Here is a 16,677-nt window from a genome sequence, read left to right as displayed (position 1 = left end):
GTCACGATACACAACATATATCTCAGAAATTTTGCCTTAGCCTTGAATTAACACTTTAATGCATACAGTCACACCAGTATGATGATTCTGCCTATGTCTACATTAAAACATTGTTGTTCATACTGCATTAATATATGCAAATTTTAAACTTTCATGCAAAAAGGGGGAATAAGTCAAATAAGTCAAGAACATGTTCTGGTCCTGGTTTTACCAGGATGAGCTGCTCTGAGCCAGGGTTATAATAGTTTTGAATTTTTCATTTTAGTTTAGTTTTATTTCGTTTTGACTTTTTCTCCTTCAATTCAGTTAGTTTTAATTAGTTTTTAGTGTGGGTTTGCTAGTTTTTATTAGTTTTTATATTTTCAAAAATGCTTAGTTTTAGTTTAGTTTTTATTAGTTTCAGTTTTAGTTTTAGTTTTTTCATATGTTGGGTTATTTGTCAGGTTCGGGATTTAAAAAGGTTCTTACCTTTTTAAATCCCGAACCTGACAAATATGCATGTATGTACAGGACTGCCTCAGAAAATTAGAATATTGTGATAAAGTTCTTTATTTTCTGTAATGCAATTACAAAAACAAAAATGTCATACATTCTGGATTCATTACAAATCAACTGAAAGCCATTTATTATTTTAATATTGCTGATCATGGCTTACAGCTTAAGAAAACTCAAATATCCTATCTCCAAAAATAAGAATATTCTGGGAATCTTAATCTTAAACTGTAAACCTTAAACTGTTTGGCAGCTGTTTGGTCGTCGGTGAAAGCAGTCCATTAAAGTTCTCTCCTTCCCCGTGCCACCGGGGAAGGAGATCTTTCTGCGGGCGGCGGGCTGCTCACAGCAGCCAGCTTGTTAAGGTACTCGACGTTAGCCGCGCTGTGCGAGCTTCTTAAATGGACTTGATTGGTGGGATTTTTCCCCTTGAGAAGCAAGCCGCATATTTTGTCTGTTTCCAAGACAAGACACTTGATTTTATCTCTCTCCTTGTCCCATATGGGACTTTGCCGCTTTCTCCCAACTTTTGCTGCCGCCATGACTTGATGCTGCGTAAAAAGGGGTGACGTCACGGACCGTGAGGTGTTCAGGTGCCGCAGCTGCCAGTCGGAGATAAACGGCTGGAGCGGAAAAATGAATCATACCATGAGGCTTATATTGACAGGGACGAAAACGGAGGAAATTATATCTATAATTTCAGTTCGTTTTAGTTAGTTTTCTAAACACGCAATATAGTTTCAGTTAGTTATCGTTTTTGCCTTTTAATTTCCGTTTTTATTTAGTTCAGTTAACGAAATTATTTTTTCAATTTTAGTTTTCGTTATTTTGTTCGTTTTCGTGAACGATAATAACCCTGCTCTGAGCAGGAGGCCCTTTACAAAACCTTTATATCAAGACTAATTGTAGGTGTAGGGACGGCAATGTTTCATCCTCTCCTCCTTTACTTTGCATCACTTACTTTTAGAAATATGACTGTCGCAGGGTGGAGGAGCAGCCACTCAGGTGATTGGGCACAGGTGTGCCCAATCAACCTCTCCACCCTGCCTGGCCACATAAGAAGTGGCTGCACAGCAGCAAGGGGTCTCTGCTGAAGGTGCTGGTGCACGTGTGTCTGCAGTGAGAGTGAATAAACCGGTTCCTGCACTAAACCCTGTGTCCTCTGTCCTGTCGGTCGGCCCCAGTGGCAACGAGCTTGCTACAATATATGGTCTTGTTTGACTTTGTTTCGATGATAGTGATTGATTTCATGTGGCCACATTAAGCAACACTAGGTGACGTTTCTCAGCTCCGGAAGAGAAAGGCTTGCGACACGCGGACGCGAGGAGTGGCTCCTCGGTCTGTCTTTACTAAACCGTCCCAGTGTGGTTTGAAAAGAGTCCGTCACGCGTAGCAACCGCGCGGATGAGCTCACGGCGCAAACAGGCCGAGTTTGGGAAAGTTAGGTGGAACTGACCGGCGGACCAGACAGCAGCGCCGACACCTGCTGCCGCTACCTTTCTGCTGGGCGTATGATGATGCACACACGTGACTGACGTATGTAACTAGTGGCCCTTGTTTTATGTCTCTGAGAGGGAGAGACGATACGAGAGTGAGAAAAGCCTGTAATTTAATGCCCGCGGCTAAAAGCAAATGTGTGACAATGCATACTTGAATATTCACGATATAGACATTTTGTACATCACACAGAGTAGAAGCCGAGATGCATTGAGTATACTCGATATATCGCCCAGCCCTAGCCTAAAGCCTGCTGGTATTAGACTGCCATTCTATCAAAATAAACGCATCTTCTGAGTCGTTTCTAGTTCAGTTCTAGTCGTGACGTGCAAGAAAACAAAGTGCTAAGTGCCAAACATCCCATACGGCACTCAGCAACGGTCTGATCTTGATTCTAGGACACCTTCAGACGCAGAATACTCTGGTGCTGCATTTCAGGATTTTACCTTTCTGCTTTTACATAACCACCAGCTGCTTTTATTCCTAATACAATACACACACACACACACACACACACACACACACACACACACACACACACACACACCCTTCAGGTTCGTGGCCCAAGGCCTCGTGCTTGCTGCTCCACTCCTGACCTGACACAGTTACTAAAAAGCAGAGAAGTGAAATGAACCTGCATCACTGCAGCCGCCGTGCACGTGCTCTGCGGCGTAGAGCTCCGAGTCTGTTTAAGATGCCGTTCCTGTCATCAATCACGCTTTCCATGGCAGGGACGGATACCAGCTGAATAACACGCTTCAATAATGCCGTGTTGACGTCTCCTCACAGCCTCTCTTTATACAACTCATTTCAGACATATGCCAGACACTCCTCTCCTCTGACACCAGTACTGGCTCTGGGCTTCTTATGCGTGTAATCAACTAAATATGAGACTGAAAAACAACAAAAACAACAGAGAGACAGGGAGAAAATCTGGCACAACCCAGATTTTCAGCCTCAACATAAACCCATTGATGTTTACTCGTGCCAGCGTGGGGGAATAACTTCAACCCCACTGCTTAGGCCCCGTTTACACGGGGCAAAAACGGAGGCGTTTTTCATGCGTTTTGGCCGTTCGTTTACACGAAAACGGAGGCCAAAGCGCCCAAAAACGATCATTTCTGAAAACTCCGGCCAAAGTGGAGATTTTCAAAAACTCTGTTTTCACGTTTGCGTCTAAACAGAGAAAACGGAGGAAAACGGAGATTTACGTCACATTATGCGACAGAAACGTCACCACCAGCGTCATGAGTGCGACCTGTGTTTACAATTAGTTTGGCCACCGTCAATGTTTTCTTTTATTTTACCTGTTTTAAATTCTCTCAGACTCTCGTTCCGTCTTGGAAGTAAATCCTGAATTATGGTCCCGCGTTAAATCGTTGCAGAGCCTACGGTGTAGGGTACGCGGCGATGCGCGCCGTACGGTGTGCGTCGCCGCGTACCCTACGCCGTAGGCTCTGCGTTGGTGTAACGCGGGACCATAAATCAGCCTTAACTGGAAGATACACGTGTCATTTGTTGATGTTTTTTCCAGGATTCTGATTGGCTGGCATGACGTTAACAGCGTTTTCATGCGGGTCCGTGTAAACGAGGATATTTTTGAAAACATAGAGGGGAAAATATCCGTTTTTGTAAATACCCGGCTACGTGTAAACGTTATTTAAACCAGCTTATTTCATGTCACACACTGGTCCGGGGGTTCGGAGCTTGGGAAGAACAATTTTTATGTTACCAACAACTAAAATCCACCATTAAATCAAAAGTAAATATCGTTAATAGTCCATTGAACTGAATAATTAAAATGAATGCTTCCCCAGGACTGTTGCTCCCAGGTACAGAGCAATCATTTACTTACCTGCTCCCCCGTCTGTTTATTTTAGCTTTTCTTTCTCTCCTTTGTACAGTATGTCAGTATAATGTATTACACCCACCTTGAACTTTTGCTTTATAATAAGAAAAAGGAACAAAAAAAGAAACTACACCTGAAGTGAGTGCAGCCAAAGCAGAATGTTGGCAGTAGATTACGGTAGATGAAAAGAAAAAGTAAAGACAAAAACAAAATGACTAAAAGAAACTTGATGCAATCTGCACGGATAGGGCTACAGGTTCTCTGTTTGCTAAAGATCATAAAATATCCTGAGAACATGTTTGTGCAGTTTTTTTCACACATTTCATTGATGAGACATAAATACGCAACTCTGAATAACAAATTCTGATTCCTGGTATCTATTAATATGTTATATCTTCCAAGAACGTTTAGTGAGTTGACTGCTATGTATGGCGTCAATTCAATGCCAAACATGTTGAGAACCAAAAGCTGAAATCTGAGAATCAAAAGCTGAAATCTGAGAATCAAAAGCTGAAATCTGAGAACCAAAAGCTGAAATCTGAGAATCAAAAGCTGAAATCTGAGAATCAAAAGCTGAAATCTGAGAATCAAAAGCTGAAATCTGAGAAATCGAAAGCTGAAATATGAGAATCAAAAGCTGAAATATGAGAATTAGAAGCTGAAATATGAGAATCAAAAGCTGAAATATGAGAATTAGAAGCTGAAATATGAGAATCAAAAGCTGAAATATGAGAATCAAAAGCTGAAATATAAGAATCAAAACCTGAAATATGAGAATCAAAAGCTGAAATCTGAGGGTGCTTTCACACCTGTCCCATTTGGAGCAGTTGTTCCGGAACAGGGAGCGTTTCCCCCTAAAGATCGGATCGTTTGGTACATGTGAACACAGCAATCACGCTCCGATGCGGCACAAAATAAGCGAGCTGAGATCTCCTAGGAGAGGTGGTCTCGGCTCGCTTCCATTCGAGACCTGGAGCAGTTAATTTTTTTTATTTGGCGTGAGAACATAATCGACACAGCAACCGACACAACTCCATTCTTGTGTATGTGCTCCGCGGCGCAAGGAGAAGAGTTGGTGCAGCCTCCACCAGCTTCTCTCCTATTGGACACAACTTTCTCTCTTCTCCCTTCTCTCCTATTGGACGTGCCAAGATGTCGTCCCAGCGCGGCATGGTGAAATTAAAAAATGTTCAATTCAGGCAGGGTTTGCGCAGCACAAACGCCGCGGCAGGCGCCTTCTCGCCCGCAGAGCGGTCCGCTCTTGCGCCAGTAGCACATAAATGAACGGGATCGCCGGCGGCAGTCGCCGCTTTGCACCCTCTCTGTGAAAGCGGCTTTTTGTTTTTCCCGGGGTGCAGAAGAGGAAACTCCTTCCGTGTCCATTTCTGAACAGTTGGTTCGCGCATGGCATTTGTTAACAGCTTTCAACCGCTACAGACGGTTGCCTTGTGAACACAAACCCCACAAACGAGAAACGAAACAACTGTATCGATTGAGCCCCTGAATCGGAACAAAACAAATGGGCCACAGGTGTGAAAGCATCCTGAGAATCAAAACCTGATATCTGAGAATCAAAAGTTGAAATCTGAGAATCAAAACCTACGATGCCCAGACTTCCTTCACCCCAGACACTTCCTCCTGTTATCATAAATTTCAGACAATTTAATCTGAGAAACTGGTCTAAAACTACTCTGGACCAGGTTATGAGTTTAGGATAAGTTGCCATGGTGATTTGGCTAGGTTAAGAGAGAGGCACCTTCGCGTCACTGGAAATCCTGGTTTTAGACTCCAGGGATCTCGTTAACCCGCTTATTTAATAGACCCTCTATCTATCCGTTTGTCAACAGATACATGTACACAAGCAGCATGAGAACATTGATCGGATCCCTCCCCTTCTGTGGCCTGTGGCAGTGAGCTAAGCTGGAGATAACACACTATTTTCCCATCATCCATCCTTGTTAGTCACTGATAATTACCCCCCGGTGGAGGGGTGAGAGGGCTCAGCGCTGTCAATGTGTCCAAACCAAGAAGACACCCAGGAACTGAACACAAGGCCCACAAATAATGACATGCAATTCTGCGCTTTTAAGCAGCACAATTACGTCTATTCCTGGAATTAAATGAATGTTATTTGACAATGCTGCCGGTTTCGTTCGAGGGTGCGCTCAACACGTCTAGCCTGTTTGATTTAAACTGGAGCACACCTCTGCTGAACATCGACCGAGCAAACAATGTTGCGTTCAAGTCCCACACCAGGCTGGGCATGACAGCAGACCATTTCCTGTGAGAGGGAGAGCCTCCACACGGAGTGCTGGTCCCACTTCTGTAGTCCCAGCCCCTGAAGAACAACTATTACCCTAAGGATTAGCAGGCGTTTGTTACTAGAGATGCACCGATCGATTGGGAACCAATCGGCATCGGCCGATAATGCCGGTTGATAATCGGTTTTGATCGGCGTTCTCAAAATAATAGTTCACAGCCGGCAGATCCAATGAGGTTTACAACAACAAACCGTCGCCAGCGCGTGCATTCCCGCATTTCACACCCAGGTCTGCTAAGGGGGCGTGACCGGTCTCGCCGGTATGGGAGTTTTACAATGTCCGAAATAGGACAGAGGTCACTAACTGGCGGACCGCGGTCCGGGTCCGGACCCAGACGCCATCCTCCGCGGACCCAGACCTGTAATCAATAAATTACCGAGGGATTCTACATTTTGACAGGGCACTTCTATTTTAACCAGCGCAGCTTTACTATTCTCTACGGCATTTGTTTAGCAGACCTTACAGACCAATTGCATACGAGTTAAGCCATCCCACGTGATGCTGCTCAGCCAATCAAATCCGTGTAATTAGCTTGACTCTATACAGAGATGAGGGGCGGGTAACAGGTGGAAAGGGAAGTTAGCGATAGAGGGAGATGACACGGAGAGAGGAGTGAGCCGGAGACAAGAAGAAAGACAGAGAGACGAGTGAGTGCGAGACAGAGAGACAAGTAATGACGCTCTCTAAAGGCTGATTTATGGTTTCGCATTACACCAACGCAGAGCCTATGGCGTACGGTACGCGGCGACACGCACCGTACGATGTTCGTCGCCGCGTACCCTACGCCGTAGGCTCTGCGTCGATTTAACGCGGAACCATAATTCAGGTTTTAGAAGAGAAAAGTGGACAGTGAAAATAAAGCTTTCAACCCGGAATGGACAGATTCATCCTTGTTCAGTCTTCCCACTGGGACACAAAACCAGTGTCTCATACGTTCAGAGACTGTGGCGCTCATTAAAAATGCTAATGTGAAATGCCACTGAGACAAAACACAAAGTTTTTCATCAAACATATTCACTCAAGTCTGAACTGAAGTCACAGAAAATAAGCTGACCATCTTAAAACATCCTGCCCATGTTTGGTCCACATACAGCTGTGAGGCAGCTTTCTCTAACTGGACCTCTTAAAGTTTTAGTTGAATACCCCTGGAATGTGACAACAAATTTGCAGTTTGTAAGGTGTGTCCAAAGGAGATACCGCGAGGAGGAATGTTATAAAAAAATTTCAAGACAACAAACTGATATTTGAAAGTTTCTCAAGTCAAGGAGTATATAAAGGACAGGAACGTGCAGCAACGCCGCTAACTCAGCTGAACGTAACAGAGATCTATAAACGACAGCAACAACAGCAAGAAAAATAAAGAACTATATCCTAAGGTAATGGATTCATACGCCTTGATCATCAGCCGTTTGTCGTTGTAAAAGACATCGGGTTTAAACGCGTCGTTAGCTGCTTGGATCTGCGGTACACGCTGCCGAGTCGTAATTATTTCACTGATGAATGTCCACCGGAGTTTTACCAAACTATATACAGTCCTAACCCTCACGCAGGACGACAGTCGTGTCAGTCGGCTCCATGAGTGACATGTGGAGTTCTAGTGTGACGAGTTTCACTCACAAGAGTTTCCTCACACACGGCGGATGCTATCGCTAAAGCTTTCACAAAGCTTAATAATTCATAATATATTTTTTATTTTAAGATTTATTCCTTTTTCCTCAGGAAAACTAAGGTTTATAGTTTACAACTCTAAGAGAGTGACATGTCTACTGTTGTATGTGTTGGTGTACCGCAAGTTGTGTTGTACACATTTATTACCACAGGAAAGCTTAAGTTAATAAGCTACATGAGTCTCAATCATCTCTTAGAGCCTCTAGAGGGTGAAATATTGCACATTGCCTCAGCCTGCAATAAAACAGGGTTCAATTCATGATACTTTCTCACCTCCTAATTTTCATACCTAATAATACAATGTCAGTGTCGTGTACATGAGACAACAATATTGAAGAATTTATGGATTTCACACTGTGATCGGTGATCGGCAATATCGGGATCAGCAGATACTGATTTTGGTGATCGGCCCTCAAAATCCTGATCGGTGCATCTCTATTTGTTAGTAATTCATCAAGTTAGGGTTAGAAGATCCAAGTTGGGCTGCCGGACTTTAAAATGCAAAATAACCTTCAGTAGAAAAGAACCCCGATCACATCTATGGAAGAGTTACCCAAATAAAACCTGACTCAGATAAAGACCTTGCGAGGACGACGTCAGAAGTGAGCCAGAGTCGGACAAAAAAACAGAAAAGAGTCCAGAAAAGAGCAGGCCCAGTTCTAGGAGGGTGCATAAGCATTGCACCCTCAGTTTATGTGTTTGCATGCTCAGTTGAAAAGACGAAAAGAAATTGACAAACGCGCACGCGTTAAGCCTGATTTATGGTTCCGCGTTAAATGGACGGTGTAGGGTACGCGGCGACGCGCACCGTACGTTCGCGTCCCCGCGTATTCTACGCCATAAGTTCTGCGTTGGTGCAACGCGGAACCATAAATCAGCCAGTGTCCGTCACTGATCTGTGTCCAACAGTTTCCTGCATCAGCAAGACGCTGCTCTCTGCTGCTCCGTTAACACAAAGTAACCATGGATATTCGGAAGTGGTTCAAGCACAACGACGCAAGCAAGTTTATATTTATGGTTATATTTATTTTTGTTGCTATGTTTTATTTTCTTTTGCTAGATTGTCTGATGGGTGAGGTAGCCTAGACTAAATGTAGCATTTCCTTTGTTCTGCAGCGATATTGCTGCAAAAATGCACTTGAAAGACACTTTAAATATTATTGTTTGACTGGTATCATTCCACTTGAAATGACTGTCATGTTTAGTGATGGTTTTGAGCTGTATAGATAAAATTAGTTTGAATTTCTATGTTTTATTTTCAGGGTAAGTAACATCTGTTGCTAGATGTCTGATGGGTGAGGTAGCCCAGACTAAATGTAGCATTTTCTTTGTTCTGCAGCGATATTGCTGCAATAGAGCATTTGAAATACACTTTCAATATTCTTGTTTTGCTAGTATCATTCCGCTTGAAATTATGGGAAAATGCATAATTTAGTGTTGAATAACGTGCCAGGCATGTGCACCCCCTCTGATCTGAGATGCAGCCTAGTCATCATGTTCTAGAACCGGCCCTGGGAAAGAGTCCAGGAAAGAGTGGGGTTCACATGTGAATCCAGGGGTGCAGATGCAGCTGGATCCCCTCACGGGGGATTCTGTTGCTCGGGACTGGGGAGAGGAGCTGGAGAGCATGTGCAGAGCAGCTGTCCTCACAGGTAGTCGTGAACTCACAGACACCTCCAGCCAACATTCCTCCACGGCTGAAAGGTCAAAGTCGTAAAGGCATCAGGAAGACGGGAGCTGCAGTCCCGGACCAACAATGCTCCTTGTTTTCCTCCTTCCCCCGGCGGGTTCCAGACAAGCGCTGATGGATTTCTCCAGCCTCACTGCAGCACTCCCATTAGCTGCTAATGATTAGCAGCTCTGGCAGCCCGGCTCGCCCCGTCCAAACGCAGTGGCGCCACCAGGGGCTTGGCCAGGGGTGGCCACGGCCCCCCCTACAAATTTGCTGGCCACCACACTTGCCTCAATACAAAAAAACAAAAAAAACACACTTGCCGGTCACATAGATTGTATCGTCAGTTATGCGTTTCATCCCAAATCATTTGGGCCAAATGCACAGCCAGCCAGGTCCAGGAAGCCTCTCTTGATCTGCCATCACTCACAGTTGTACTACTAGTCTATGCACATTAGACCATTAGTAACATTAAATGTAACACAATAAACCTAAGTAGGCTGTATCAGTAGGCGTTTCTTTAAGTATTTCTGAGCCTTTATACTACTAATGTAATAGCTTTTGTTGATGATGATGATGATGATGGCTTCTAGTTTTGGTGTCCACCCCAAGAATTTAAGTGGCCCCATCTGGCCCCCCCTATGAAAAATCTTTGGAGGCGTCCCTGTCCAAACGGAGGCCCGTCCTGGGTCTCTGGACCACCCGTCGGTCAGCCAGGACTCGGCCGATCTCGGACGTCCATCTGCTTTTCTTGTCTTGACATTCCTGGCCTTTTTTTTTCTCATCTTGTTGGAACTAGAGTTGTTTATTTCTACGTAATCCCTCCTTTAAAGGGCTGTATATACTCGCCGTTCAGAACGCGTATGCGTGACGTCACACGTATCCTGCGTCCAAAACGGCGCGTCGACGTGCACGTTCTCAAAAAGACACTGAACGCGTACGCGACCTGCAGTTCTCGCTCTGGCCGCTAGTATCGCTGTTCCCGGTCTGATCCCAGCTGGCACGATTATGCTGCTCTCCCCTGGAGAAAGTTCCCCATGCAGGTTAACTTCCCCTCAGGGTTTCCGTTGTCCGGTAATTGCGGGACTTTGTCCGGTAAAATATGCCGAAGTCCGGTATTTTATAATCTCTCCGGTCAAAATGTCCGGTGAAAATACTCACTGGTGCTGCGGGACTAGAGTCCCCGGGAGTACCGCGGAGGGACACGCCGAGCCTCGGTGCCGGGAGCTCCCGGAGTCAAATTGACGGGTAAATTGACGGGACTTATTTTATTTTAAATACTCTGTTTTTCAATAAAAATACTATTGAATGACTTGCAAATTAATGAATTAATGAATGAATGACTTGGAATCATATTAGGAACAATAAATCAGATGGAATGTCTATTTGTAAGGAACGATTGTAACTATTTCAGTTTCAAGACACCATTCATGATATTGAAATCGATCACATTCAACATCATCATAGTTTTTTACCATGTCAATCTTTCTTGTATATTGACATCTATTTCTCCATATGAACTTAAAATTAACTGGATTTATTGTTTCGTCATTCTTGTTGAGATGGGTAAGGAGAATGCTGGATAAATTAGTCTGGAAAGACTATCCATTTTTGATAATAAGCAATAATAATAAGATAAGATAAAATAGTCCTTTATTACTCCCTCAACGGGGAAACTCACGTAGCAGCAGTACACACACAGGGAAGGGGGTAAAAAAGTAATATAAATAAGTAATACAAATTAATAAAGAGTAATAATAATAATAATAATAATGCTGTGGTTTTATATAGCTCCTTCAAGGCACCCAGAGCTTTACAGAGATCATTATTAATTCATACACATTCCCCCGGTGTTAGCTCCGTCTGTAGCCGCAGCTGCCCTGCAGACTGACGGAAGCGTGGCTGCCATATCGCGCCAAACGGCCCCTCCAACCACCACCAAACTTTCATACACACTCATACACATTCACACGATATTATAATCTCCTACATCATCCAATATTGTCCTGTAAACTTGTTCGTTTTTCTAATCTGCTGCCGCTGCTGCTGCTACTACTTCTGCTACTTAATATAAGTAGCTTTTCCAACTGTTGCTCTGCTTACTGCCCCCTATTGGTCACCATCGGTATGACGGGCTCTCGTCGTGTGGTACGCGAGGTACGCTGGGAGCCGAACAGACACGTACGCAGGGTACACAGGCACCAACGTAGAGTATATTCCCGCCTTAAAGGAGCATGAGGCTCCTTTTAAGAAATGAGACTCTCTAGCGCCACCCTTCACCACGACGGCCGTTGGGGGTACTGCAGCCAACAGTGAAGCCGGCACGGGAGAACGGGGAGAACGTGCATGCAGCGTCATGTGACGTCACATCCACAGCCCAGCGCGGGAAATTCGGCCCCAGCCTTGCAGCACATTTTGCAGCACACAGCCTGTTCAAGGCAACGGAGAGATACACTAGAGGCTCATTCTTTTTGGTTTGGAACGCTTCATCTGACATTATTACTAGAAAACTTAAAATGTATACGGATTTTTTTCATAAATCCTGCCTCAATCCTGCCTCATGCTCCTTTAAAGGACACATTTGGCCTTTTTTTAACAGACATATGAAGGTTTTTTTTGTTTGGTTTCCTTATTGGAAATGAATCTGATGACTTATCTAATCACCTCATGACAGCTCGGTTCATGGGAGCTGTTTTGAGGATGTGGGGCCAGATGTTGACTCCACCCCTTCCTTTGACAGGGTGTGTCTGTTTTGACATCAGTGCTACGGCTCTGGGCTATGCTGCTATCCCTTTACAAGAACTGGACCTGAATAATAATAATATAATAACAATAACACTCCAACCAGCACCCCCTGATCCAGGAACTGTGATGTCACAGTACCCAGCAAACCTGAACGGCTCATTGAAAGACAGATTTTCAGACTGGGAAAGCCCAAAACAAAGCTAGAAGATAGTGAAGGTTTGAGGTTGATGGTCCCTCAGACACCCAGACATGAGCTAGGTGTTTTATCTTAGAGGTCCTGTTAAAGGGGCTCTCAGTGCCCACTTACAATTTCTCTTAAGTTGTTCCCATACATAAAATGCCAGATCTAATCCGAAGCCTTGGCCGTCTAGTTTTCCTCCATGATCTGGCTTGTGTGGTGCTGAACCCCAAGCTGCTGGGGCCCCCGGCCGGGGCCAGGCTCCTGACCCCCCAGGACCAGGACCTGGAGGCTCCTGACCCCCCAGGACCGGGACCTGGAGGCTCCTGACCTCCTGACCTCTCTTCTCCATTTCCATTTTTATTAATTATTAATTATAAGTATCTCATAGCCATCATTTTTGTCCATCGTTCCCATAGTTTGTTGTACTGGCCCCCTTTTATCTCTTTTGTGCATGTTTGCAGGCCGGAGCTTCAGGAGCTGCGTGCTGGCCTGCGACCCCCCCCCCCCCTGGTCATCCCGCTGCTGCTTCCACCTGCCTGCATGGATGCCTGCTGTGTGCTGCTGATGTCCCCGACCACCCCAGTCTGGCCCCCCCCTTATGATCCAGGTCCTGGTCCAGGTTTCTTCCTCCTAAAGGGGAGTTTTTCTTGCCACTCTTTGGCTTAAGGTTTTTCTCCCACTAGGGGAGTTTTTACCTGACATTGTTTATGTAATAACTGCTCGGGGTTTATGTTCTGGATCTCTGGAAAGATCCTAGAGACAACTTCTGTTGTAATAGACGCTATATAAATAAAATTGAATTGAATTGAATTGAAATCCTCCCGTGTTCCCTGGTGATCCGGGACCAGCAGAGACTGGCATCACCCACACCTCCACCCACCATTATTATTGTTCTATTCCATCACTACAATGAAGTCACGAGACAAGCAGAAACCACGACAGACGCATTGCGGGGGACGAGAAAAGAAACCCCCGCAGGGTGTGATGGATCACGTACCGGTGCTGCTCATGGTACCGGGACCAGGACCAGGACCAGGACCAGGACCAGGACCAGGACCAGGGCGTCAGCTGCAGTCGGAGGATGCTCCGTGGATCAGATCCTGCGGTGCAGGTGGGTGCGCGGCTGCGGGGCGTGCGTGGAGGGGACGGGACGCGGCTCGTGTCATCTCATGACAGCGGGAGGAGACGCGGCTTCCGCTCTGCTCCTTCAAAATAAAGGTCCCGGCGAAGCGAAGCGCCGCCTCGCTGCAGCCGGTGTTCTGCCAATCTTTGCTCCCTGCCGAGAAATGCTACTTTGTGGTTCTGCGCATGCGCACAGTGGATTTTCAAAGTTGGATTGGCACGTCCATGATTTTTGCACGATGTAAAATTGATAATATGGGATGTTAAGTATTTGATCCGTGCCCCATTGTTCATACTTTTTGGAGTGATATGTGTAATTTTGTCACTGAAAGCATTGAAACTGATTTCAAATTATTTTGGAAGGATGTGTTGTTTGGTGTTTTTGACCATGTTACGATTAGAACAAAGCCGAAAGAAACATTTATTATTCATTTGTTGATTATACTTGCAAAATTCCACATCCACAAATCCAAATTCTTACACAAAAAACCCTCTTTTTTTCTTTTCATTGCGTGAACTCAATCAGTATCCGGACTCTATTAAGTTTTCTACCAATTCAAAAGCAATCAAAACCATAAATGTATGTAAATGTTTTGGCTTTCTGTTATAATTTCATCCCCCTGGCTGGTTATAATGTGTTGTGCTTTTTGTTTTGTTTTTTATTTGAGTTATACTCTTTATATGTTATAATTCAACTTGAAATTGCATAATGTGAAGACTTGTAATCATTGTACTTTTTGCAAATGTAAAAAAAAAAAAGGATTTGATCCTTCAAAATACACTGACTATGACGATAAAGAGGGAAAAAAACAATTCTATCGCTTTATTTGATATTCATTCAGTCATTGGCCTTTATTTAACCAGTTCTCCGAGCGGCCACTAGAGGCCGCCAGACCTCCACCAGACACCACCGTCCAGCTTACTGGTTCAGGGGCCTCATTTATAAAGCTTGCGTGTCCACAAAACAGGGCTTGAAAGATGCGCACGCCACCTTCTACACAGAGTTATTATCGTTCACGAAAACTAACGAAATAACGAAAACTAAAATTGAAAAAACAATTTCGTTAACTGAACTAAATAAAAACGAAAATTAAAAGACAAAAACGATAACTAACTGAAACTATATTACGTGTTTAGAAAACTAACTAAAACAAACTGAAATTATAGATATAATTTCCTCTGTTTTCATCCCTGTCAATATAAGACTCTTGGTATGATCAATTTATTCTGCTCTGGCCGTTTCTCTCCAACTGGCAGCTACGGCACCTGAACGCCTCACGGTCCGTGACGTCAAAACTAAAACTAAAACTAATAAAAACTAAACTAAAACTAAGCATTTTTGAAAATATAAAAACTAAAAAAAACTAGCAAACCCACACTAAAAATGAATTAAAACTAACTGAATTGAAGGAGAAAAAGTCAAAACAAAATAAAACTACCGTATTTTCTGGACTATAAACCGCTACTTTTTTCATAGGTTTTCAACCGTGCAGTTTATACAAAGGTGCGGCTATTCTGTGGATTTTTCTTCCACCGCTCGGGGCGCTCTAACCGGAATAAGAATAAAAACTAAGACAAAATAAATGCAAAGAAGAATACGCTACTTCTTCTTTAGCAGATAGAGATAGGTAGAAGCAGATTTCAAACAGCTAAATAGATAAATAGCGGTTATTTTCTCTTGGTTCTGTCCTGTTTTAATCAGCAAAGTTGCTGCCGTGTTAAAAGACACTGTTAGGAAAAGATCTATTTAGGTACAAACATGTACATCATTTACAGTTCAAAATCCTTCTGTACATGTAGTAAATATCTAATCTGACAACATAAATATCTGCGGCCAAATATCTTTTTTTTTAAAGAGAGCGGATGTGGCTTATATGCAGGTGCGGCTTATAGTCCAGAAAATACGGTAAACTAAAATCAAAAATTCAAAACTATTATAACCCTGCTTCTACACAAAGGTTGGGATTTAAAAAAAATAAACTAACGGAAAAATGTGTGTATCTTTACGCAAACTTTGATCTTAGCGCACAAACATTTTGAAGATCTGGGGAACTGGCGACGCAGGCGGTGAGATGGTGAAATGAAGCCAGATTCATGTCATACTGTTAATGTCATCACATATGCATTTACAGTCAGGTAAAACTTGCTCTCAAGACAGTCATGACAAGCCTGTTAACATGTTGTTGTTTCTCTGTTGTAAAACAAGTCCAACTGATAACACCTGTATGCAGGGGCGAAAATCCCGTTTCATAGTTGGGGGAGACAATAAACAGTAACATTTTAGAGAATAAATCCAGGGGGGGACAAGGAATAAAAGTTTTAGCCTTCCTTTAATACAGCATTTTGACATTTTCAACTCTATCTCGCAAACAGGCAGAAGACCTTTCTTAGAGCAATACAAAACAATGGTATTAGGTGGAAGGTGGCAATAATACAGCATATCTGACATACATAATACATAATAATAATAATACATAATACACTGCAAAAACCCAAAATCTTAACAAGAATATTTGTCTTATTTCTAGTTAAAATGTCTCATTTTTAGTTAAAAAAAATCTCATTACACTTAAAACAAGACTCATCACTGGAAAAAACAACAATTTTCACCTGTTTCAAGTAGATTTTCACTTAAAATAAGTAGAAAAATCTGCCAGTGGAACAAGATTTTTTTGCTTATTAGATAAATCTTGTCCCACTGGCAGATTTTTCTACTTATTTCAAGTGAAAATTTACTTGAAACAGGTGAAAATTGTCAAATAACAAGTTATTTTTCTGGTGATGAGTCTTGTTTTAAGTGTAATGAGATTTTACTGTTTATTATTATTTTCGGTTTGGGCCACAAATTTTCATTTTGGTGCATCACTACTAAATACTACTGCATTGTTCCAAAATTATTAATTCTGTCTCAAATTATTCTAGGGGGGGACAGCTTTACTAATGGGGGGGACTTGTCCCCCCTGTCCCCCCCGGGATTTTCGCCCTTGTCTGTATGGTACTTCCTGTTACTTCTTTTTACCTCTAGTGTACGTGTTAAAAAGATCTTTGTCACAACTTAAAGCTGGAAGGTTACGTGAACAAACGTCTGAAAGCTCAGCAGAATTCAACAGTGAATGCAGAATAGACTTTT

At 43.3% G+C, this 16,677-nt stretch overlaps 1 protein-coding gene across 1 annotated transcript in view; it reads right to left on the bottom strand.

Annotated features, from left to right (window-relative positions):
* ablim2 (actin binding LIM protein family, member 2) overlaps positions 1 to 13,592 on the bottom strand; it is a 153,648-nt gene extending 140,056 nt beyond the window's left edge. The window contains exon 1 of the mRNA XM_061709470.1: positions 13,423 to 13,592. Coding sequence (XP_061565454.1) covers positions 13,423 to 13,435 — 13 coding nt within the window. The 5' untranslated portion in view covers positions 13,436 to 13,592. The remainder of the gene's footprint in view (positions 1 to 13,422) is intronic.
* Between the last annotated feature and the right edge of the window lie 3,085 nt (positions 13,593 to 16,677).

The sequence above is a fragment of the Cololabis saira genome, chromosome 20 (assembly GCF_033807715.1).
Source record: "Cololabis saira isolate AMF1-May2022 chromosome 20, fColSai1.1, whole genome shotgun sequence".
Lineage (NCBI taxonomy): Eukaryota > Metazoa > Chordata > Actinopteri > Beloniformes > Belonidae > Cololabis > Cololabis saira.
Note: the sequence above shows the minus strand (reverse complement) of the source record. Positions and strands in the feature narration are given on the sequence as shown.